This window comes from Mastigoproctus giganteus, chromosome 7 (assembly GCF_048544385.1).
Source record: "Mastigoproctus giganteus isolate SK-2022 chromosome 7, ASM4854438v1, whole genome shotgun sequence".
Lineage (NCBI taxonomy): Eukaryota > Metazoa > Arthropoda > Arachnida > Uropygi > Thelyphonidae > Mastigoproctus > Mastigoproctus giganteus.
In genome coordinates this window covers 217,441,348-217,465,570 of record NC_143581.1, presented here as the reverse complement: position 1 = coordinate 217,465,570, position 24,223 = coordinate 217,441,348, and the positions used below count along the sequence as shown (strand labels likewise).

At 39.1% G+C, this 24,223-nt stretch overlaps 1 protein-coding gene across 4 annotated transcripts in view; it reads right to left on the bottom strand.

The window, feature by feature from the left end:
- Nucleotides 1–24,223, bottom strand: part of LOC150083681 (extracellular matrix organizing protein FRAS1-like) — an 866,422-nt gene that overhangs the window by 33,629 nt on the left and 808,570 nt on the right. For all 4 annotated transcript variants that reach the window (XR_016547213.1, XM_090378121.1, XM_090378123.1 and 1 more), the window contains 2 exons: nt 8,793–8,953; nt 8,282–8,394 (listed from right to left, as the gene is read on the bottom strand). Coding sequence is in view for 3 of the 4 variants with exons in the window: in XM_090378121.1 (XP_090234247.1) it covers nt 8,282–8,394; nt 8,793–8,953 (274 nt within the window). In the remaining variant the exon portion in view is untranslated. The remainder of the gene's footprint in view (nt 1–8,281; nt 8,395–8,792; nt 8,954–24,223) is intronic.

Genomic DNA, 24,223 nt, shown 5'->3' with positions numbered 1-24,223 from the left:
GACATTATGGTCATAAGCCACGATCCTAAAGAATTTGAGGAAAATCTTAATCAGTTATGCAGAGTTAGTAAGGATTTTGGACTAAAGATGAATATGGTTAAAACAAATGAACAATATACCACAGAAATATAATCATTGAAGGAGCAGTAATTGAAAAGGTGGAGTCATATACTTATCTGGGACAAGTCATTAACTGTAATAATGATAAATGGCTGGAAGTCAAGAGAAGAATAAATTTTGGATGGATAGCATTCAGGAAATATAGTCACATACTGAAGAGCAATATCCCAGTTTGTCTGAAACGTAAAATAATGAACCAATCTATAGTCCCCACCATGACTTATGGAAGTGAAACTTGGGCACTCACCAAAAGAATGGAAGAGAAGCTGAGAACTATATAGCGAAGAATGGAACAAATTATATTGGGAATCAGACTGTTAGATAAGAAGAGAAACATGGATTAGGCAGCAAACTCAAGTAAAGGACATTCTTATCAAAACTAAAGAACTAAAATGGTCTTGGGCAGAACACATAGCTCGAAGACATGATGACAGATGGACTAAGAAAATAACTGAATGGTACCCAAAAGGAGCTAGAAGAAAATCTGGAAGACAACGACGGAGATGGACAGATGAAATTCATGAGTTTGTGGGTAGCAAATTGATGGCCATTGCACAAAACAGAAGGAACTGGATAGTTGCTGCAGAGGCCTTTATCCTGCAGTGGATTGAAAATGGCTGATGATGATGATGATGATGATGATGATATGTTAGACATTCTACCTCATAGCATGAGGCCTTTGCCCTTAAATATTTTATAGTTTATATCACTGCATACTGTCAGGCTTCTCTCATATTGTGAAGTAATACATCATAACTGGGTTATCACTATTGCAACACCAGGGTACCTGCCCACCCACCAAGGAGAAGCCAACAAGCTTTGAAACAGTGTCGTCTGGGTAGTGGTATCTGGTGAGAATAAGTAACAATAGTCTTCTCCAATGGAGTCTTCTCCAAAGGTGTTACTTATTCGAGGTAGTACAATACCATGGTAACTCTTTATGAAGGCATTCACAATATGTGATATAACCAAAACGATGCCAATTTAGTTAATTAATTTAACTACTTTGGTAGATGGCTATGTTAAAATGATGCTTTTGCACTAATCTATGTTAAACTATATTATTAATTTCACATGCTATAAGAGTGGTATTATATTTAGTAATAATCTTAATATTATTGGATTATAATAATTTATAATAGTCAAAACAAACAATGATGCAATACAATGCTTATTACACACCATGACAACATTATGCTCCATTATGAAAATTATATTTTTATTATACTAAAAATTACAACATTTATCACACTCTATTTCAACTTGTTGTTGTTGTTGTTGTTATGGAAGTTTAAAGGCGCATAAGCTACTATGGCTATAATGTGCCTAATTTCAACTTGTTAAGGAAAAATTAATCATTAACAAGTATTCGGGGTTTATACCAATACACATTACAAACGTCACTGTATCAAGAATGGACTGGCTTGTGTGCTGGAATTGTATATATGGCAATTAATATATGTATACTGCAAAATCAAGCTCTTGCAATACCAGAAAAAATGCACGAACCACTGTCAACTTTTGCATCAGCTGTAATAAAATGGTGCAGCTGATTTTTCTTACAAATGAAAACAGCAGCAGTTATCATTCAGTGACAGCATTGGGTGTAGCAAAAGTAAAATTACATTAACAATTAAATTTTTTTTACAATTAATGATTAGTGCTTTCAAGTGGCATGAAATTTGCTGCAGTTCTTTCAATGATATCAGTTCCTATATTCAGACAAACAGTAAGAGCAGCAGAAGGAGAATTTTACATATATAAATATAGTAACAATACACTGAAAGGACAGAATTTGTGGGATACCTTGTTCCTGGGCAATGCGACGCTGTTATCCCTCTTGCTAGTGGACGAATCCACCACTTGCTAGGTATATAGATATGCTGCATTCACACAGATTGGTAATTTGATGTCAGTATGGATAAACATCATGACTTAACCGACTTTGAAAGAATGTTATAGTGGGTGCCCAAAGCATGGGTCGCTCTATCATGGAGGCGGTACAGAAATTGCACCATCCGCATTCAACAGTATCAAGAGTGTATTGGGAATAACATCTCATCGTGGGCAGAGAAAGGTGGTGGATGAACGTAGCTATCGACATCTGTCTTGCATTATTTCAGCCAATCGGAGGGGGGGGGAGGGAGAGAGAGAGAGAGAGAGAGAGAGAGAGTGTGGCACAAATCACCACTAACTTCGATGAGGGAGGTGCCAGAATGTTGCCACCAAGAACATCAGGTGATTATTGGCCGCAGACTCACCAGAGTCCCATTGCTAACACCATGACACAGGACTCTATGCCACAACTGTGTGAAAGAACATCGGCACTGAGCCTTGGATTATTGGAGAGGTGTTCTGGTCCGATGAGTCCTGCTTCTAGTTATTCCGAGCAGACGGGAAGGTGCATATCTGGCAGAAACAGAATGAAGCTATGCACCCATCATGTCAACAAGGAACTGTTCAGGCAGGTGGATGGTCGGTAATGGTCTAGGGCATATTCAACTGGCAAACATTGGGACCTCTGGTATATCTAGATGCATCTCTGAATGGTCCAGGTTAGTGTCCATCCTTGGAGACCATCTGAATCACTTCATGGTCATCATGCACCCATAGGGCAATGACTCTTCCAGCAGGACAATGCACCTCCCCTACAGGGCCGTAGTGAGTAGAACATGGTTCAAAGAGCATTCTGCAGATTTTACTACTGTGGAATGGCTTCCCCATTCACAGACATGAACCATGTGGATCATCTTTGGGAGGGCACTGACTCTCTTTAAAAATTACAGCTGTGAATTAGAGGCACCGAAAAAGTGATAAGTGTTTGCCATTTTATTTACCTAATTGTTATTTTATATTGTACTTTATACGTAGTCTTATAGTTCTAGTTACGCTGGTTATTAAAAACTCTTATCTATTAATTTAGATAAGAGTTTTTGTAGATTACTACTTTATCGGTACTACTTAATTTGGCCAAATAGTAATTACTACTGTTTTGGTCGAATCTTGCAGCCATTGTTTTTGTAGAGAGTGGTAGGAAATTCAAATTTTTAATTGTGGTAACTAGGTAGCTCTAATGTAAAATTATATAGTGTAATACTCATCATTGCATTTAGGATTCTTAGATAGTGTAGTATTGACAATTAATTAATTAAATTTATTGATCTTATTAATTTAAAATATCATGCCCAGACTAGAGCAGCAAAGCAATGGGCAAAAAGTGGCAGGAGTGCTGTGACTCGGAGGAGAACCGAGGGGAGTGATTCTCCAACACATCACAGCCTAAAAAAAACGTGCAACTTGTGAAATCATGTTCTGTTCCGAACTCCCTGGAACAGAACATGATCTAGCCAAGGAGGATGTCTTTGTGTGTGCCAGGTGCAGAGAGTGTCTAGAAATTAGGCGTCAACTCAGCGTTCTAATGGGCATCTACGAGAGCTTGAGGTGTAGGGTAGATGCTCTCGAAGAAATTAATATGAGGGGGCCCAACTCAATGCCAGAGCTCACTCCTGGGCATCAGGCAACACAGCGGCAATCTCCAAAGCAGAATGCGCTGGTTTCACAGGAGTTAGTTATTGTTGGTGACACTACTGTCAGGGAGACAGAGAATATATTGTGTAAAAAGGTTAGATGGAATAGGACCAGGGTATGTCTGCCAGGGGCAAAAGTAGATGACGTTGTAAAGCATATATTATCTTTTAAGGGATACAAAAGGTGATATTGTTGTACACGTTGGCACTAATGACATCAAGAGTAGGAGATCTGCAGATTTACTTAACAAGTACAGGTCACTGTTGCAAAAAAGTCGTGAGTTAGGGTTAAATTTGAAAGTGTCTGAAATTCTGCCCAGACACAATAGGAGGGAGTACATGATAAGAGCCTTGTCAATCAATTCGGCCCTGGAAGGAATGTGCAAGGCTCAAGGGGTAGAATTTTTTTCAGCGTGGTCTGTGCTTGTTAGCAGGAGAGACTTCTTCTACAGGGATGGGATGCACTTAAATAGAAAGGGTGCAAGAATATTTGCTGATACTATCGAGGCAGTGTTAGATGGGTCAGAAAACTGCTAGCTTGGGGGGGGGATTCACAGACTAAAAGGTTAAAAGTAGCTGCAGGTAGAGGTGAAGGTGATTCTTGCACTACTTCTATTAGAATAAGCAGCAGCCTGGAGCAAGGTGTGCTGGGGGTTTCGGGGACTGATGGCAGTAATCATGAAACAGGTAGATATATGGGATGTGTTAGGGTAACTAACACATCCCATACATTGTCTGTCCTTTCTCTACACTAGAAGTATAGTAAATAAATTTGATGAATTTGGTCAAGACATCAAAGTTGGATACTGTTAGGATATCAGAGATGCGGTGTCACCCATGTATTAGGAATGCAGAATTGGAATTTGAGGAGTACAATGTGTACAGAAAGGACAGACAGAATAAGAAAGGAGGAGATGTTATGCAGTTAATTAAGAAAAACATAAAATCAAAAGAAGTGCATCCAGTTGATATAGATGAACAGTGCACTGTTGAGTCATTTTGGTGTGACATAAGCACTGCGAAAGCAAAAATAAAGGTAGGAGTGTGTTATAGGCCTAATGACTCGAATGAGTACAATGAACAATTGTACAGAGAAACAGAGTGGGCTAGTAAATCAGAATGTCTTATAATGGAGGATTTTAACTTCCCAGATATAGACTGGAACTTGTGGGTTGCACACTAGTAAGATTTTTGTGGATTTATTAGATGATTGTTGCCTCTCGAACATGCTGCTGCATGTTTGAGAGGCAACCAGAGAGGTAATACTCTTGATCTGATTATAAGCAGTGATCATTCATGTGTTAAGAATTTGCAGATAAAGTAACCACTAGGTGGCAGTGATCACTTTGTACTGATGTGGGATTTACTTAAAGATATAATTACCATCAGGGGTAAAGGAAAGGGTTTTTGTTTCTGTAAAGGTGAGTACAGTGGTCTCAGACAGTTTTTAAATTCTGTACAGTGGGATCAACTGTGATGTTACAACAGCAAATTCTAAGAGGAAGCATTCAAGGAATTATTTGTGGAAGCTACTAAAAGTATCATACCTATTAAGAAAGATTGTTCAAATTTAGGACTAAATGCTTGTCAAATTAACTAATGAGACTCATGGCACAGAAGAAAAATGCATAGGATGCATATAAACTATCAGGCGACACAGAAGCCTATGGCAGATATAAGCTAATCTGTAATCAAGTCACAAAGGAGGTCAGGCAGATGAAGGCAGATAATGAGAAATCTTTGGCAAAGGATGCTAAGAAAAACAGCAAGGATTTCTTTACTTATATAAACTCTAAAAGGAAGGGAATGAATCTGATTGGTCCACTTGACATCGATGGTTCGACTGTTGATGATCCTGCTCAGATAGCAAACAAACTTTTGTTTGTTTGCTATCTGAGTTATTAAGGTTTGAAAATGCCAGAATGTTATTAAATTGTACCAGGGTGCTTAATGATTTTGTAATAATTGAGAACAAAGTGGAGGAGAAATTGTTGAAGTTAAATATAAGAAAGGCACCTGGGGTGGATGGGATCTATCCAGTTATATTAGAAGAGGGGCAGCAAAGGAAGTAAGCAAACCCTTATACCATAATTATGAGAGCATCCTTGGATTCAGGGGAGGTCCCCACGGACTGGGCATGGGCAAATGCATCCCCAGTTCACAAAGGGGGATCGAAGGATGACACAAGTAATTACAGAACAATTAGTTTAACTTCTGTTCTGGGTAAAATTATGGAGTCACTGGTTAAAGATGCATTGCAGAATCATCTAGACATCTTAACTCCTGTTCTGGGTAAAATAATGGAGTCACTGGTTAAAGATGCATTGCAGGATTATCTAGACAAGATTACAGCAATAATTCAGACACAGCATGGGTTTGTTAAAGGAAAAATCTGGTCTGACAAATTTGATTGGTTATTATGATGTGGTTACAAGGGAATTGGATACAAAAAATAATTTTGATATCATTTACTTGGATTTCAGGAAAGCTTTTGACACTGTTGCGCATGGAAGACTACTGTACAAATTGGAACAGAATGGTATTAAGGGTAAATTGCTACAGGATGGTTGAGTGGGAGGAGACGGGGGTAGTAATCAATGGGTGATGTTCTTTGTGGACTAATGTTATTAGTGGAGTCCCACAGGGTTCGGTGTTGGGTCCACTGTTGTTTTGTATATTTATCAATGATATTGATGAAGGTATATCAGGCTTAGTGTCGAAGTTTGCAGATGATACAAAGGTTGGCAGGGTTGTTAATGACAGTAATGGCAGTGTGCTACTGCAACAGGATCTAGAAAATTTGGACAGATGGGCTGAGAAGTGGCAACTGAAGTTTAACCTTGACAAATGCAAAGTACTGCATATGGGTAGAAGTAACCCCAGAGAAATGTCCCAACTGTGTGGTACTACACTTAAGGTGGTAGAAAATTAAAAAAGACCTGGGAGTAATTGTGCAGTCAGATATGAAGTTTTCTGAGCAATGCAGACAGGCTGACAAGGCAGGTCATGGAGTTTTGTCAATGATATATAGGAATTTTGCTAGCAGGGAGAAGGAGGTGATTGTCCCTCTGTATAAGGCAATGGTCAGGCCACGATTTGAGTACTGCGTACAGGTTTGCGGGCCTCATTTTAGGAAGGATGTCGATTTGCTTGAGCATGTACAGAGAAGAGCAACAAGATTGGTGAGGGGAATGAAGGGATCCTCTAACCAAGAGAGGCTTAAGTTCTGCAAATTGCAGTGGCTGGCGACTGGGACCTGCACGGTGATCTGATTGAGGTGTATAAGGCCTTGAATGGTTTAGCACACTGAATTCTGATGGGATTGTTCCACTTGTTCAGATTACGAACCTTAGTGGGCATAAATTCAAATTAAGGAAAGACATGTAGAATAGATGTGTGGAAATTTGCCTTTAGCCAGCGGGTGGTTAATTGCTGGAACAAACGTACGTCCATCTGTCATTGTGGAAGTTGATAGGTTAAATAAATTTAAGGAGGAATTGGACAGGCATTTAGAGGGAATGGTGTGATTTTTTTTGGCTGATGCTGCAGCATAAGCACATACACTTGCTTTCTTGCATCACATGGCACTACTACTACTTCCACATTGTGGATAGGTCCGTTCGAGCTTTGGATCCTCCAACCAGGAATGCGATGGAATTATGGACAGCAGTGCAGCAAGCATGGATGGAAATATATGTGGAATGCTTTCGTGAACTAGAGGACTCAATGCCTTGCTGTGTGACTGCCCTTATCTGAGGGTGCCTCCGTAGCCAGGTGGGCAGGAGCAGCAGTGCATAGCACACGCTTCTTGATCAGACTGGGGTTTGAGTCCGTGACCACCAAATACGGAGGATGCGGAAAGGTCAGGGAATGGCCACTGCATATCTCCGAAGCAATATAGCCTTAGTTGCTAATGCTCCTAAAAAAAACCAAATAGCAATAACAATAACCTTATCTGGGCAAAAGTGGGCCTACCCGTTACTAGGTAGGTATCCCATGATTTCTGTCCATTCAGTGTATTTCGAGTCAAGGTAAAAGCTAAACTGAGGACTACCTTGTTCTTCTATATGTCTGGCAACCAGCAGTTGTTGTTGTTGTTATTTGGTTTTTAGGAGCATTAGCAACTAAGGCCATATTGCTCCGGTGCGGTGGTCATTCTCTGACCTTTCCGCATGCTCTGTATTTGGTGGTGACGGGCTCGAACCCCGGTCTAATCAAGAAGCGTGTGCTACGCACTGCTGCTCCTTCCCACCTGGCTACGGAGGCGCCTACACAACCAGCAGTGGTTCATATTTTAAACAAATAACAAAATAATCATTTGGTTATGTTATTTGTTTAGACGTAGTAGTAGATGATAAGTCTTGCTCCAAACAAGACATCTCAACTAACATTTGCTCTAAATTTTTCTGTTGTGACTATCATAGGTTTATAACATTTATTTATGGCAAATTAAAATCTATTGGCCAACGTAGGACAAGATAACCCTCAAGTTGCTAAATAATGACAATAGTTTAGTAACTTTTTATATAAATAAATATCATGGAGGTAGTACATTCTGTACCACCTCCATGATATTTATTTATATAAAAAAGGCCTAATATAATGTTAACAACAGAAATTATTTTCATACTTACTGCTTAACAGCACGTGCTGTACAGGAGGAGGATGTGCCTGAATTAGTGATATATGCCTGTGCTGGTTTCACAGTACATGGAATTAATTCTATTACGTACTGACCAGTGTAATCCTATAAGGAAAGCAACAATTAAAATAAAACAGACATACAATTTAAAATATTCAATTAAAATTAATCCAACTCCAGTTCTATAACTAATAAAGACATTAAAAATTATGGAAAAAACAAGGAAGTTCAGTTGTGAATGGCATTTCAGCAACTGATTAGGGAGAACTTGAAAATTAATTTAATATTAATAATAAAAGAACTAAGTTTTATATGGCTTTTGGAGTTTAAATATATATGTTTCCTCAAGAAGACAAATTACTGTGTTGCTGGTAAGTCTAATTTTATTGCCCATACACATGCACAACCTTTTTCTACCTTATTAAAGAAATAAACTTGCTCTATTAACTGGAAAAATATATATAAAGGTTTTAACAAAACTAACATTTGCAAAAGAAGTTTACCTTTAAATTATAATTACTGTTGGCTCTCCATACTTGTTTAGGACTGTCAAAAGTCTGTTCACTCCATATCAATTCTAAATCAAATGTTGTGGCCAAGTTTTCGGGAGGGATAATATGACTTTTTATTCCAGGCAGAGTATGATGTTCCATCACAAATTGGCCTATTAAATAAATATAATATTACTGGTATTAATTTGTAATTGGCACTAATTAGCACCTAAACTCATATCCACTATTTTATAATGATGTGACACAAAGTTAGGAGAAGATGTTATTATTTGTTTGTTATTTGGTTTTTAGGAGCATTAGCAACTAAGGCCATATTGCTCTGGGGATATGTGGAGGTCATTCCCTGACCTTTCTGCATCCTCCGTATTTGGTGGTCACAGGCTCGAATACCCCAGTCTAATAAAGAAGCGTGTGCTACGCACTGCTGCTTCTGCCAACCTGGCTACGGAGGCGACGTTATGAGAAGAGAAGCTAAAAATGATTTGAGATGAAAAAGACAAATTTTTTTATGCAGTGTAAATAGGCAGCTAAGAAGGCACATCCCCAATTTATATGACTTTGCTAATAAGAAGGAAGTCATTATTCCTTCATACATGATGACAGTTAGGCCACATGTGAAATATTTATTCAGATCTGTAGACCTCACACCTAAAAAAAAAGACAACTTCTGGAGAGAGTTCAAAAAATGGTCAACCAGGTTCGTAATGAGTACAAATAGATGCACATATGAAATGCAGCTTAAAAGGTGTGTTCTGTAAGTCTAACAACTACACATCTAAGAAGAGATCCAATTGAAGTGTAAAAAATCACCTGAAGGAGTTTGAGTAAAATGAATTTAGGTCTGTTCTCCTCATAGGTGGGACAAGAAACAAAGGGCATAAATATAGTCTCAAAAAATAAGAGAAGACTGGATCTTCTGAGCTTCACTTATGGGCAGTAGGTTGTTGAAAACTGGAATAAATTACCTCTAATTGTGGCAGAGAATGTAGCTGGACTCATTATTATTATTATTATTATTATTATTAATGAGTCATGTCACATTCAAAACAGAATTTGATGTGGGAATGTGAACAGTATGAATATTATTTTATATTTTATTATTTTTTTGGCTGATTCAGAAAAAAGTCTGCTTCCTTGCATCATTTGGCCTTACTAATACTAATCCCACTAGAATATTGGAAGAATTTTCTCATAGGTCAGGTGAAACAGTCATATGGTATCTATTCAAGGTGCCAATCACAGTAATAAAGTCAAATAAATTTAAAATAAATAGAACTTTATTATGTACAATAAAAATAAAATACTATAATGTATAAAACATAAAAAACCATTACAAAATACAATTCAAATACAAAAAAATTAAGAGAAAAAAATATAATTAAAGTGTTTTAAATTAATTTAATATGGATATTTTAAAATCAAAACGTGTCTGTGCGCGTGCGCATACATACACACAACTAGGTTACTGGCAACTTTCTATAGTAATATTTTATAACTATGGTCTTGCTCATCCTGAATAGAACTGCTCAGGATCAAAATAAATATTTTGATCCTGAGCTATCTGGGAGATGAATGATTTCATGATAACTGAAAAGGGTACAGAACCAAAGTTATTTCAATTAAAAGTGAATAAGACACCAGGGACTATATAAGGTATGTTCGTGTCAGATGGCACCTGGGATTTCTCCCATCTCTGCATGTGTTCGCTGTAGGGAGGACAGTACACTGTCAAGCCAGAGACTTGAAAGTGTGTGGGCCATGTCTGTGCAGTGTGATGTGTTGTGCCCATTGTTTGTCCGACTTATTGGCTGCCAGGCCTGTAGTGGGGCCTGACATTACCCATACCTCACCACGTGGAGGCTAGCCGGGTGTGTCCAGTATCACAAGTTGCTCTGGCAGGTCCTGCCACCCAGTTTCCTAGGATTTCAGTGGCTAGGACCTAAAAAAAAAAAAAAAACGCATTTGACATTAATGCTTAATGGGATTACTGTTATGAAATCGCTGGTTGGGATTGAACGGTAGAGAGATGTGTTAAAAGGCCTAATAAGTCGGGCAAACTTTTGATGTTATTAAATTTAGATGTGAGGTTATACGCTAGATAAAAGATAATAGTGTTAATTGTCTTAGAGATTTACATGAAACCAGTAGAATTTAGACGTTGATTAGAATTTGGAAGCATTGTTAAGGGGTATGCTCGGTTGGTTTAGTGAGAGAGGGGGGGAGACTGAAGACTGGGGGAAAAACAGATAGAAGAATAGGGATAATAGAGTAGGCATCCCCAAAGAGGTCAGTGGAGACGAGCTCCACCAAGTGATGTGGGTGGGGGAACAGAGACCTGTATCCCCCACCTTGGGATGGGGTTTTAAAGGGAACCGGGTTAGAGTACCCAGTTCAGATCGCCAATGGCATGTCGGCAGCAAAGCCGCAGTATGTCTTTGTCGGAGATGGTTGTCATGTACACATAGTGTCGAATCCGGTAAGGTCAAGCTGCCCATCTCGCTCTGGGGGTGGGATATGTCAACTGGCAGCGGGAACCCACCAGGTGAAAGGGTGGGAGACACACACATACTTCATTCATATAATCTGCATTCTCAATCTACTTGCATTCTTTTTTTTTTTTTTTTATTACTTTTTTCTTATTTTATAATTTTTTTACCCCAAGTTTTATTTATATATATATATATATTTTTTTTTTTTCCACTCACACTCATTCATCTTTTTCTCACACACCAGGGGGGGATGCAATGATGTGTAATGTAAATTTAAATACTAATTAAAACTAGAGTTAGTGTGTACTTAACTGTAGCATTTATGGTTTGTGTTCTTTTTCTCACGCACTTACACTTTCATTCATTCTTCTAGCTCTCATTTCATTTATTCGACCCTTGCTTTCTGCACTGCACTGCACTCTCTGGGCACCTCAACTTACTGTTATTCTTCAGTTGTGGTGTAGGTCTAGCTGCAAGTTTTTTTGCAGGCCAGGGGAGAATGCAGTGATAGTGTTTATGTGATTGGAAAATGTTTGTTAGTATATATAAAGTAGTGTAAGTTATTTTTAACTTTGTATTCTTTCAGCCAATTACATTTGCTCTTCCACTCATTCCCATTCACTCTCTCTTTCCCTCATGCTAGGTCACTCTTTCTTTCACCAAAACTGCCATTTATTCCCTCTTACCATAATTCCTAGTTAACTCAGTGCCCAACCTATTCATTCTGTCTTTCATTCTTCTTTCATTCTATATTGCACCCCCTTGCTACCAGTTTACTGATATTTTTCAGCTAATCTGCTTCCCTGGCTGCCTGTACATCTCCCTCCCCTACATAGTTACTTATTTGGTGTGGGCCCCAGGTTCCTACACATGGCTGGGTAGTCCTGTGGAGTGCTGTCATGTCAGGTTTCTGTTCGGGGGCACAGAATACATACTGCTATCCTGACAGTTTTTAAGTCATCTTCTGGGCATGCTGGGAAACTTGGGCAAGTTTAACTATTGATTGTTGTTTAATTGCTGGGGGGGGCTGAATTGCCATTCTTTGGACTGTACTGCGTATTTCGAATACTTTATGTGTGAAAGATGTAAAGGCTTTATAATTTTTCTCTTCTATAATGAACAGATGTTCATCCCCCCCCCCGGGAAGGGGGCCAATCTGTGCTATTAGCTCTGTTCTCAGGATGTCATATATTATATATTCATATAGAATGTGGGCCCAGTCTTCACTCTTGCCACAGGTGCAGTTTGGGTCATCAGTCAGCCCTAAGGAGGTTAGTTTCGCCTTTAGGGAGCCATGACCTGTCAATATAAATGTTGTAAAAAGTCCAGGGGCATACCACTTAGGTGGCTTTGGGCTAACTATTGACACCTGTGGCAGAAACCATTTGGTAACCAGACCTCTGGTTTTCTGCTCCCACTTTGTTTGCCATAGCTCATGGAGCTTTGTGGCTATTCTTTTTTTTTTCATCATTGAAGGTGTTGATTGTATCAGGGGCTATCCCCAGAAATTCTGTGGGTATATAAGCCTCTTTTGGCTACTTCCAGGTAAAGTTTGAGAGCTCCGGCCAGCAAATGTAGAACAGGTGTGTGTACTGTGTAACATGCTCTGGTAATAGTGAGTAGTATTGTCCTTTGTATCGATTCTAATTTATTCCTATTTCTTACTATGGCCAAGCAGGTAAACCATGCACCGGCTCCATAGGTGACAACAGGTAGGAACATTGTACTGCATATGATTTTTTTTTTTTTTTGTCTTTCTTTTGAGTCCCAGTCTGCTTGACTGATCCTGGCAATCATACCTGCATAATTTCTCACTTTCTTTGCCAAGTAGATCGAGTGGGGATAAAAAGTTAATTTTGAATCAAAGACCACTCCAAGATATTTTAGTTCTGTTACCATTTTTATAGTGGTTGTGTTAATTTTGACTTGTGGATGTCTTCTTATGTCCAAATTGCCTTTTAGAAGTATTTGTTTGGTTTTTTCAGGCGATATTTTAAGCATGTGCATTTGTGCTCACTCCTGCAGCTGCAAGAGGGTAGCATTTGATCTTTGCTCTACAAACACTCGTGTGTTACCTTTTACAAGGAAAATCATGTCGCCTGCAAAGGCCAGGCTTTCCATGGGGCCCAGATCCAAGGCCAGAAATTCATCCAGAACAATGTTCCAGAAGAAAGGACCAAGGATCGAATCCTGCGGGCAGCCTTTATTCACAGGGCGTGTCAATTTCTGGAACCTTCTGCGTATTGAGACACTTCTGTCTGTAAGGTAGCTGTTTATTACCTTATAGAGGTTTTGTGGGGCATTTGCCTGGAGGAGTCTCCTAAGGACTCCAGAGTGAGTCAAATGCCCCAGCTGGAGATTGCCAGCATATATTTCTCCTCTGTGTTTTAGGTGGTGCATGGCATCCTCCATAGAGTTGCCCTGCTTAAAACCATACTGATTGTTGGAATGTAAACCTGCTTCTGTGTAATATTGGGTTAATCTGCTATATATTAGTCTTTCATATATTTTCCCTAGTACAGGGAGCAGGGCTATTGGTCTATATGATTTGGGATCAGGCACCAGGGACTGATGGAATCTACCAAATTATACTGAATGAAGCAGCAAATTAGAATTATTTATTATTTCTGAAATATAATAAATAAATAAGCAGAAGCACACATTTATCAAGCTTCTGATTATTTATTTATTTCTAAAATTTTCTAATTTTTATTTTTAATTTTTGCTCATATTAAAGGTGGCAGTTGGCACCTCCTCAGCATTATTGGTTGCAATTTGCAAATATCTCTTCTATGTGGTATAAGTGTTTTGACTTCACGAAACCTGTTATTTGCACCCATTTTATTTTTGACTTAATTACAGAACTTTTATTAAGCCTTACTTAATAAGAGCACTCTTTTGTGTCCCTGACTAACCTTGTTGCTCTTCTCTGCATATGTTCTAGCATATCCTTCTTAAAATGAAGCTTCCAAATCGGTATGGGGTTTTCAAGATGCAGCCTAGGTAGTGCCTGATACAACGACCATATGAACTGTGTTAGCAGCCTATTTGCTCTGCTCAGAAAACTTCATGTCAGACTATAATTACCAATAGGTATTTTTCATTTTCCACTGCCTTCAGTGTGGTACCACCTGCTTGGTACGTTATTCTGAGATTATTGCTTCCCAAATGGATTTACATTGCATTTAACAATGTATAAACCTTAATTGGCAGTTCTCAGCCAATCTGTCTGACTTTTCTAGGTCTTGTTGCAGTAGTACAACTTATTCCTGTCATTATCCACCTTGCTAACTGTTGTATCATCTGCAAACTTAGACAATAAGCTTCACTACCGTCATCATCAATATTGTTAATAAATACTGAATACGGTAAGGGGCCCGGTGCTGAATCCTGAGGGACATCATTAATAATATTTGTTAAACAAGAGTGGCATCCATTTATAACCACACTCTGTCTTCAGCCACTCAATCATCCCTTTATCCATAACAGTAACATGTTCCTAATGTCACAGTGCTCTGATTTGTATAGAAGCTTTCATGTGGCCGTTTCAATAGCTTTACTGAAATCCAAGTACAGTAAACCCTCAATTTAACGGACCCCAATTTAATGGATTTCGGATTTAATGGACCAGACAAATAATAATACAGTAATGTACATATTAATCTTGACTATATTATTTTTTTAGGTTATACAAAACTTCAGTGTTATTATTAATTAAAAATTAATAATAATTACCTATTTCCATTATTGTTTTGATAATTACCTACTTTTATTTTTATAATCAAATTCAGGAAATTGTTTTTTATTCTTTCTGAAAACGTGCTCAAACAGCTGTTTTCCCAGATTACAGATAAAAGCAGGCGGTGACTTGCGAGATGAACGTGATTTGGGACACTAAACTGCAGGTCTACTGACTCACTTTGTTTCGGTCTCAGTCTATCTGAAGCTATCGTGTGGTCATGTTGTATACAATGTTTCTGTGATTTCTGAATTGTGACTTTATTTATTAAATAATTTTGCAATCCTTACAATTTAAAATGGAATCACTTCCCTATCACTTCCATCATGCAGTATGATTGATGACTTTTGGTGTACTAACTAAAAAGTACTGGTGTACTTTTTAGTTAGTACACCAGACCAAACTTATTGGTAACTCTCTAGGAGGCTTCCGGATCATCTTGCTACCTCTACTCTGCAGATAGTGATTGGAGTGAGTCCGAGTAGTGTGTATGCGGGGAGCATTGTCGAGGCCACGTTATGTCAAGGATCTGGGTATATTCTTACCATGTGTACGCCATATTAAAAAATTTCATTACTTCATACAGCACGTCCCACCCACTTTTTCTTACTATTGAATACACCATGAATTGTCAAACTAATAGAGCAAGCTTATCTCTAAAAAGATCTAAACCTCCCAAGCACTTCCTAATTCATTTCACAAATATACGTGGTCTCAATTCTAATCTCAACAATGTCCATTTCCACTAACAGTCTGCCAAACCCCATGTACTTTTTCTGACAGAATATCAGTTATCAGTCGATTCAACTACTGCTCATCTCAGATGCCCAAATTATTCGTTGTATGATTCCTTTCGCCTCAAAAGTGGTACTTGTGCATATGTCCATTCTGATATTCCCTGTCAGAGACATGGAATCTCCTCTCATTGATCTTCTCTGGCTTAAAATCTCTCTACCTCATTGTGTCAAATTCATCTATTGTCTCTACCATTCTCCCAACTCCACTAATCACTTGGATCTCTTTGACTTCCTCTCTTTGCAATTGACTTTCTCCAGTCCAACTTTCCTAAAAGTGAGGTAATTTTCCTTGGTGATTTTAATGTTCACAACTCCAGCTGGCTTCCGTTTTCTGGTCAAACCAACCCAGCAGGTCGAGATGCTAAGGCTTTTGCAATTACTAATGACCTAGCACAGATTGTTCATTTACCTACAAGAATACCGGACAATCCTAATCATACAGCCAATACGCTTGATCTTTTTCTCACAAACAACTCTTCTAAGTGCACGGTAGAAGTGAGAGATCCTTTAGACACTTCAGATCACAACTTGGTGATTGTCTCTTCTCCAAGCCCTCGTGTTGTTTGGCATTACAAGAATGCAAAATAGGATGACCTGCAAGACTTCTTTTCCTTGGTCGGATTATTGTTTCAAAACTTCTGATGTCAACGTTTGCTCAGATCGTGTCAGTGAAATTATTCTTGCAGGAATGGGATTTTACCCCACACTCCACTTTAAAATCTCGTCCTTTATCTAAACCTTGGTTTTCCAATAAATGTGCTAAGGCTGTTCAAAAGAAGAATGTTGCATATCTTAATTGGCTTGCTTCTAATTCTTCAGTTTCATTTTCTGCCTACACCAAAGCTCGCAACAATTGGAAAGCAGTTATTAATCAGTCCAAACTAGAGTCTGAACAGGTTAAGAGTAGAAAACTTGCTTCTTGCCCTTATGGTAGCCGAGCATTCTGGTCTCTTGCCAAAGCTATTGGCCGCAAGTTTTGTCCATCTCTCCTCCCACCTCTGTCCAAACCAAATGGTTCTGTTGTCACTTCAGCCAAGGATAAAGACTCACCTGCTAACATCCCATTTTTCTTCCAGCTCATGTATTAATGATCTTGGTAAAACACCTCCCACCATTCCCAACATGCTCCATTCAATGTCTCCTGTGGTCTTCCGTCAAAAGGATATCAGAAGGATTTTGATGAATCTTGATTCTAAGAAAGCTCCAGGTCCTGATGGTATTTCTCCACTTGTTCTCAAAACCCGTGCTCCTGAACTTACTCCTGTTCTTTGCCGCCTTTTTTCACTTTCTTATTCCAAAGGTGTTTTTCCTTCTGCTTGGAAATTTGCTCATATCCAGCCAGTTCCTAAAAAGGGTGACAAATCCCTCCCATCTAATTATCGTCCCATTGCAATCACTTCTACTCTTTCTAAAGTAATGGAGAAATCAATTAACCGCCAACTCTTAAACTACCTAGAAACCTTCCGTCTGATCAATGATCACCAGTATGGATTCCATCAGTGTCGATCCACTGGTGATTTTCTGGCTTATGTTACCCATTTACGGACTAATTCAATGGAAAGGTTCGGTGAAACACAAGTAGTTGCTCTTGACATCTCAAAGGCTTTTGATCATGTTTGGCATAAAGGTCTTCTTAACAAGCTTCCATCCTATGGCTTGCCAACTGTTTTTAGTAATTGGTTATCCAGTTTTCTCTCTGATCGCTCACTGAGGGTGATGGTAGACGGCTCTCTGTCTTCTAACTTCTCCACTAATGCCGGTGTCCCCCAAGGTTCAGTTCTTTCCCCCACTCTTTTCCTCTTATATATTAATGACCTTCTTCCATTGACTGGAAATCCTATCCATAGTTTTGCTGATGATAGCACATTGCATTCCACTTTTAATTTTGAGAAACCTTGTCCTGCTCAATCAACTTCAACTTCTCGAAAATCTGCTACCAATTCCTTAAATGTCGATCTTCAGGTAATTCTCCAGTGGGGCAAAGACAACTTAGTTGATTTCAACCCTTCTAAAACTCAGTCTTGTCTTATATCTTGCAAAAAGGATTCTTCTGCTCGTATGCTTATCTTTAGTGACACTCCAATTTCTAGGCAAAATGATATATCTCTTACCCTGTCTTCTAATCTCTCTCTCTCTCTTGGCACAAGGAAATTACAAATATTGCTTCTTCTGCATCTAAAAAACTTGGTTTTCTCTTTTGCTCTCTGCGTTACTTTTCTTCCAAACAGCTGCTCACTCTGTATAAATCGCAAATCCGCCCTGCCACGGAATATTGTTCCCACATCTGGGATGGTGCCCCCAAAACCTCTCTCAGGCTTCTTGATTCCAGTTAGGTTAATTAATGATTCATCTCGAACAGAGTCTCTCCACTCGCTTTCTCATAAGACGTACTGTTTCTGCTGCATGCCTCTTCTACAGATACTTTCATGGGCACTGTTCTTCTGAATTGGCTTCTATAATTCCTGCTCTCTCTCTCTTTCAAAACAGTCCGAACACGTGCCGCCACCAGCCAACATCCATTTACTGTCCAACTTCAAACCCACAGAACCAACTTTTCATCTTCCTCATTTATGCATTCAACTGCCGTTTTCTGGAACAACCTTCCTTCATACGTATTTCCTGAAACAATGTACAAAAGTTCAAGTCCAATTTCAACAAATATCTTCTTTCATCTTCTCAACCTTCAACCAAATCATGGTACTAAGTACTATAGGTTCTAATACCTCTCGTGTAGGTGTCTCTGTAGCCAGGTGGGAAGGAGCACACGCTTCTTGAGTAGACCGGGGTTCGAGCCCGTCACCACCAAATATGGAGGATGTGGAAAGGTCAGAGAATGACCACCGCATATCCCAGAGCAATATGGCCTTAGTTGCTAATGTTCCTAAAAACCAAATAACAACAACAACCTCTCGTGTTTGGGGTTCATATAAAAAAAAAAAAAAGAGATAGAGGAGTTAAAAGAAAATGTGTGAAATTAATGTGGTACAGAAATTAGAGCTAATTGAGAAATTAGAACACGCATCTCAGTAGCACATATTTGTGAAATTTACCAGGTAAAAAAAAAACAAAACAAACTGTTTCTGATATCCGTAAATCAAAGGCCAAATTGCAACATTATTGTACAGTACTGTATATTGTATTAAGGCCAATTCAGAAGTATCTGTAGAAGAGGCACGCAGCAGAAACAGTATGTCTATGAGACAGCGAGTGGAGAGACTCTGTTAGAGATGAATCATTAATTAACCTAATTGCCCTCTTCTGAATGGAATCAAGAAACCTGAGAGAGGTTTTGAAGGCACAACCCCAGATGCGGAACAATATTCCATGGCAGGGCGGATTTGCGATTTATACAGAGTGAGCAGCGGTTTGGAAGAAAAGTAACGCCGAGTGCGAAAGAGAAAACCAAGTTTTTTAGATGCAGAGGAAGCAATATTTGTAATGTGCTTGTGCCAAGAGAGATCAGGTCAGGGTAATCCCCAAAACAGATATATCATTTTGCCTAGAAATCGGAGTGTCATTAAAGATAAGCATAGGAGCAGAAGAATCCTTTTTGCAAGATATAAAGACAAGACTGAGTTTTAGAAGGGTTGAAATCAACTAAGTTGTCTTTGCCCCACTGGAGAATCACCTGAAGATTGGCATTTAAGGAATCGGTAGCAGATTTTTGAGAAGTTGAAGCTGATTGAGCAGGACAAGGATTTTCAAAATGAAAAGTGGAATGCAATGTGCTATCATCGGCAAAACTATGGATAGGATTTCCAGTCAATGTTCTTGTATATTAATGACCTTCTTCCAATGTATGGAAGAAGGTCATTAATATAAAAGAGGGAAAGAGTGGGGGAAAGAACTGAACCTTGGGGGACACCGGCAGTAGTGGAGACGTTAGAAGACAGAGAGCCATCTACCATCACCCTTAGAGAGAAAAATCAGAGAGAAAACTGGATAACCAATTACTAAAAACAGTTGGCAAACCATAAGATGAAAGCTTGTTTAGAAGACCTTTATGCCAAACAGGATCGAAAGCATTTGAGATGTCAAGAGCAACTACTTGTGTTTCACCGAACCTTTCCATTGAATTAGTTCATAAATGGGTAACATAAGCCAGAATATCACCAGTGGATCGACACTGACGGAATCGATACTGGCAATCGTTGATTAGACGGAAGGTTTCTAGGTAGTTTAAGAGTTGGCGGTTAATTGATTTCTCCATTACTTTAGAAAGAGTAGAAGTGATTGCAATGGGACGATAATTGGATGGGAGGGATTTGTCACCCTTTTTAGGAACTGGCTGGATATGAGAAAATTTCCAAGCAGAAGGAAAAACACCTTTGAATAAGAAAGTGAAAAAAGGCGGCAAAGAAAAGGAGCAAGTTCAGGAGCACAGGTTTTGAGAACAAGTGGAGAAATACCATCGGGACCTGGAGCTTTCTTAGCATCAAGATTCATCAAAATCCTTCTGATATCCTTTTGACGGAAGACCACAGGAGGCATTGAATGGAGCGTGTTGGGGATGGTGGGAGGTGTCTTACCAAGATCATTAATACATGAGTTGGAAGAAAAATGGGATGCTAGCAGGTCAGTTTATCCTTGGCTGAAGTGACAACAGAACCATCTAGTTTGGACAGAGGTGGGAACAGAGATGGGCAAAAGTTGCGGCCAATAGCTTTGGCAAGAGACCAGAATACTTGGCTACCGTTAGGGCAAGTAGCAAGTTTTCTACTCTTAGCCTATTCAAACTCTAGTTTGAACATAAAAATGACTGTTAGGAAAGCTGGACTGGAGAAAGACAAGTTGCAAAGAGAGGAAGTCAAAGAGATCCAAGTGATTAGTGGAGTTGGGAGGACGGTAGAGACAACAGATGACTTTGACACAATGAGGTAGAGAGATTTTAAGCCAAAGAAGATCAAAGAGAGGAGATTCCAAATTGCCAAGTCTCTGACAGGAAATATCAGAATGGATATATGCACAAATACCACTTTTGAGACGAAAGGAATCATACAGTGAATAATTTGGGCATCTGAGATGAGCAGTATTTGAATCAACCGATAACTAAGATTCTGTCAGAAAAAGTACATGTGGTTTGGTAGACTGCAAGTGGAAATGGACATCGTTGAGATTAGAATTGAGGTCATGTATATCTGTGAAATGAATTAGGAAGTGCTTGGGCGGTTTAGATCTTTTCACATTAGATCTTTCGTTTAGATCTTTTAGATCTCTATTAGTTTGACAATTCATGGTGTACTCAATAGTAAGAAAAAGTGAGTGGACATGCTGTATGAAGTAATTAAATTTTTGGATATGGTGTACACATGGTAAGAATATACCCAGATCCTTGATATAACGTGGCCTCGACAATGCTCTCTGCATACACACTACTCGGATTCCCTCCAGTCACTATCTGGCAGAGTAGAGGTAGCAAGATTATACACTAGCTGATCCGGAAGCCTCTTAGAGAGTTACCAATAGGTTCGGTCCGGTGTACCAACTAGCGGCCGGCCTGCGAACACCATTTTACAGCTGTACCCTGAAAATGTAAGGAATATGGGATCTCACCACAATGTTCATCATAACCTAAAAAGTCATCAATCATATTGCATAATGGAAGAGATAGGGAAGGGTTGACCGGAACTTAGCTCTAGAGACTAAACATGGGTTCCACCACTTCAAGCCTCCAATAAGCAAAGTGGTGGTATTGCACCGGTTGATGAGAGTCATCTACCACTTAGTACTGCCTGGTAACATAGAGGGGCGACATTCCTCCATGTGGTGTGGGCACCACACCTCGACCCCTGCTTACGTTGGTTCACACCAGGATGGTCACCCACCATGTACTTGTGCATGGAGGTTATACCCAGGATTACTAACAGTCTCACCATTGTGAAGGTGCAAGCAGAGGATTTGGCTGTCACAGACCGTCCAGACTTCGCCAAAATTGGGTCCACTTCCACTTGACTTGAGTGTCACCCGAATATCAGTTCCATCAATGTTTTAGACTCCCAGGTAGCAAGTATAGCTTGTCTGGCATATCTGAGAGAATGTCTGTGACAACCTCAAGGACCAAACTTAAATAGAAATCACTTAAATAGAAAGGGTGCAAGAATATTTGCTGATGCTATTGAGGCAGTGTTAGGTGGGTCAGAAACTGCTAGATTGGGGGAATTCACAGAATAAAAGATTAATGGTAGCTGCAGGCAGAGGCGAAAGTGATTCATGTACTGCTTCTATTGTAATGAGCAGCAGTCTTGAGAGCTAGTTGCTGGGGATTTCAAGAGCTGTTGGAATCATCATGGAAAAAGTAAATACATGGGCTGTTTTTAGGGTAACTAAGAGTAAAAAATGTACACTAACAAGTGCATGTATACTTGCATGTACACTAATTCTAGTAGTATAGTAAATAAAATTTTTGAATTTGAAGTGCTGATCAAGATATCAAAGGCAGACATTATTGGGATATCAGAGAGTTGGTGTCACACTGATATAAGCAGTGCAGAATTGGAATTTGGGGAGTACAATGTGTACAGAAAGGACAGACAGGGTAGGAAGGGAGGAGGGGTTATGCTGTTATTTAATAAACACAAAATCTAAGGAAGTGCATCCAGTTGACAAAGGTGGACAGTGCAATGTTGAATATGTTTGGTGTGACATAAACACTGGGAAAGGGAAAATGAGAGTAGGAGTATGTTATAGGCCTAATGACGCTAATAATGAACAATTGTGCAAAGAAACAGAATGGGCCATTAAATCAGAATGTCTTGTAATGGGGATTTTAACTTTCCAGATATTGACTGTAACTTGGGGATTAGTCACTCGAACACTAGCAAGACTTTTGCGGATTTACTGGAGGATTGGTTTCTACAGAAACATGTTCGAGGGGCAACCAGAGGGAGTAATACCCTTGATCTGATTATCAGCAGTGATTATTCATTCATTAATAATTTACAGATAAAGGAACCACAAGGTGACAGTGATCACAGTGTATTGATGTGGGATTTACTTAAAGATGTAATTACCATCAAGGGTAAAGGAAAGGGTTTTTGTTTTCATAAAGGTGACTGCAGTGGTCTCAGACAGTTTTTAAATTTTATATGGTGGGATCAACTGATGATGTTACCAACAGTGAATTCTAAATGGGAAGCCTTCAGGGACTTAATCTTGGAGGCAACTATGCTTTCCATACCAACTAAGAAATAGTGTTCAAGGCTTAGGCCTAAATGGATGTCAGATGAATTAAAGAGGCTCGTAACAGAAAAGAAAAATGCATAGAATGAACATAAATTATCAGGCGACACGGAAACCTATGGCAGATATAAGCTAGTCTGTAATCAAGTCACAAAGGAGGTTAGGCATCCTTTGCCAAAGATTACAAGTAATCTTCGGCAAAGGATGCAAAGAAAAACAGCAAAGACTTCTTTACTTACGTAAACTCTAGAAGGAAGGGGATGAATCAGATTGGTCCACTTAACATAGATAGTTCGCTATTGATGATTTTGCTCAAGTAGCTGATAAACTGAATGAGAACTTTGCATCTACATTCACACATGAGGAGTTATTCAAGGAAGGGAATGCCAGAAGTTTATCAAACTCTAACAGGGAGATAAGTGATTCTGTAATAACTGAGAGAAAAGTGGAGGTGATAATTGTTGAGGTTAAACATAAAAAATGCATCTGGGGTAGATGGAATCTATCCAGTTATAATGAAGGAGGCAGCAAGGGTAGTAAACAAACCCTTAGCTATAATTATGAGAGCATCCTTAGAGTCAGCGGAGGTCCCCATGGACTGGAGATGTGCAAATGTATCTCCAATTCATAAAGGGGATTCAAAGGGTGACACAAATAATTATAGACCTCTTAGTTTAACTTCTGTTTCAGGGAAAGTAATGGAGTCACTGGTTAAAGAGGTGATATGAGATCATCTAGAGAAGACAGCAGTAATAGTTCAGAGACAGCATGGGTTTGTTAAGGGGAAGTCTTGTCTGACCAATTTGATTGGATACTACGATGTGGTCACAAAGGAACTGGATGAAAAAAATAATTTTAATATCATATACTTGTATTTCAGGAAAGCTTTTGATACTGTTGCACATTAGCATTAGCATTAGTAGAGGCATTTGATGCAAGAAAGCAAGCTTATGCAGCAACAGCCAAAAAAAAAAAAAAATAAATAAATAAAAAAATAAAATAAAAAATAACCACTTCCACTTCACCCCTCTGTTCGTTCGAAATACCTGTCCAGCTGAGCCTTAACTTATTTAGGCTATCAACTTCCACGACAAGGGATGGAAGTCTATTCAGCAGCAACCAACCACCCGCTGGCTAAAGGCAAATTTCCTCACGTCTATCCTACATCTGTCTTTCCTCAATTTGAATTTATGCCCTCTCAGGTGATTATTCTGAGCA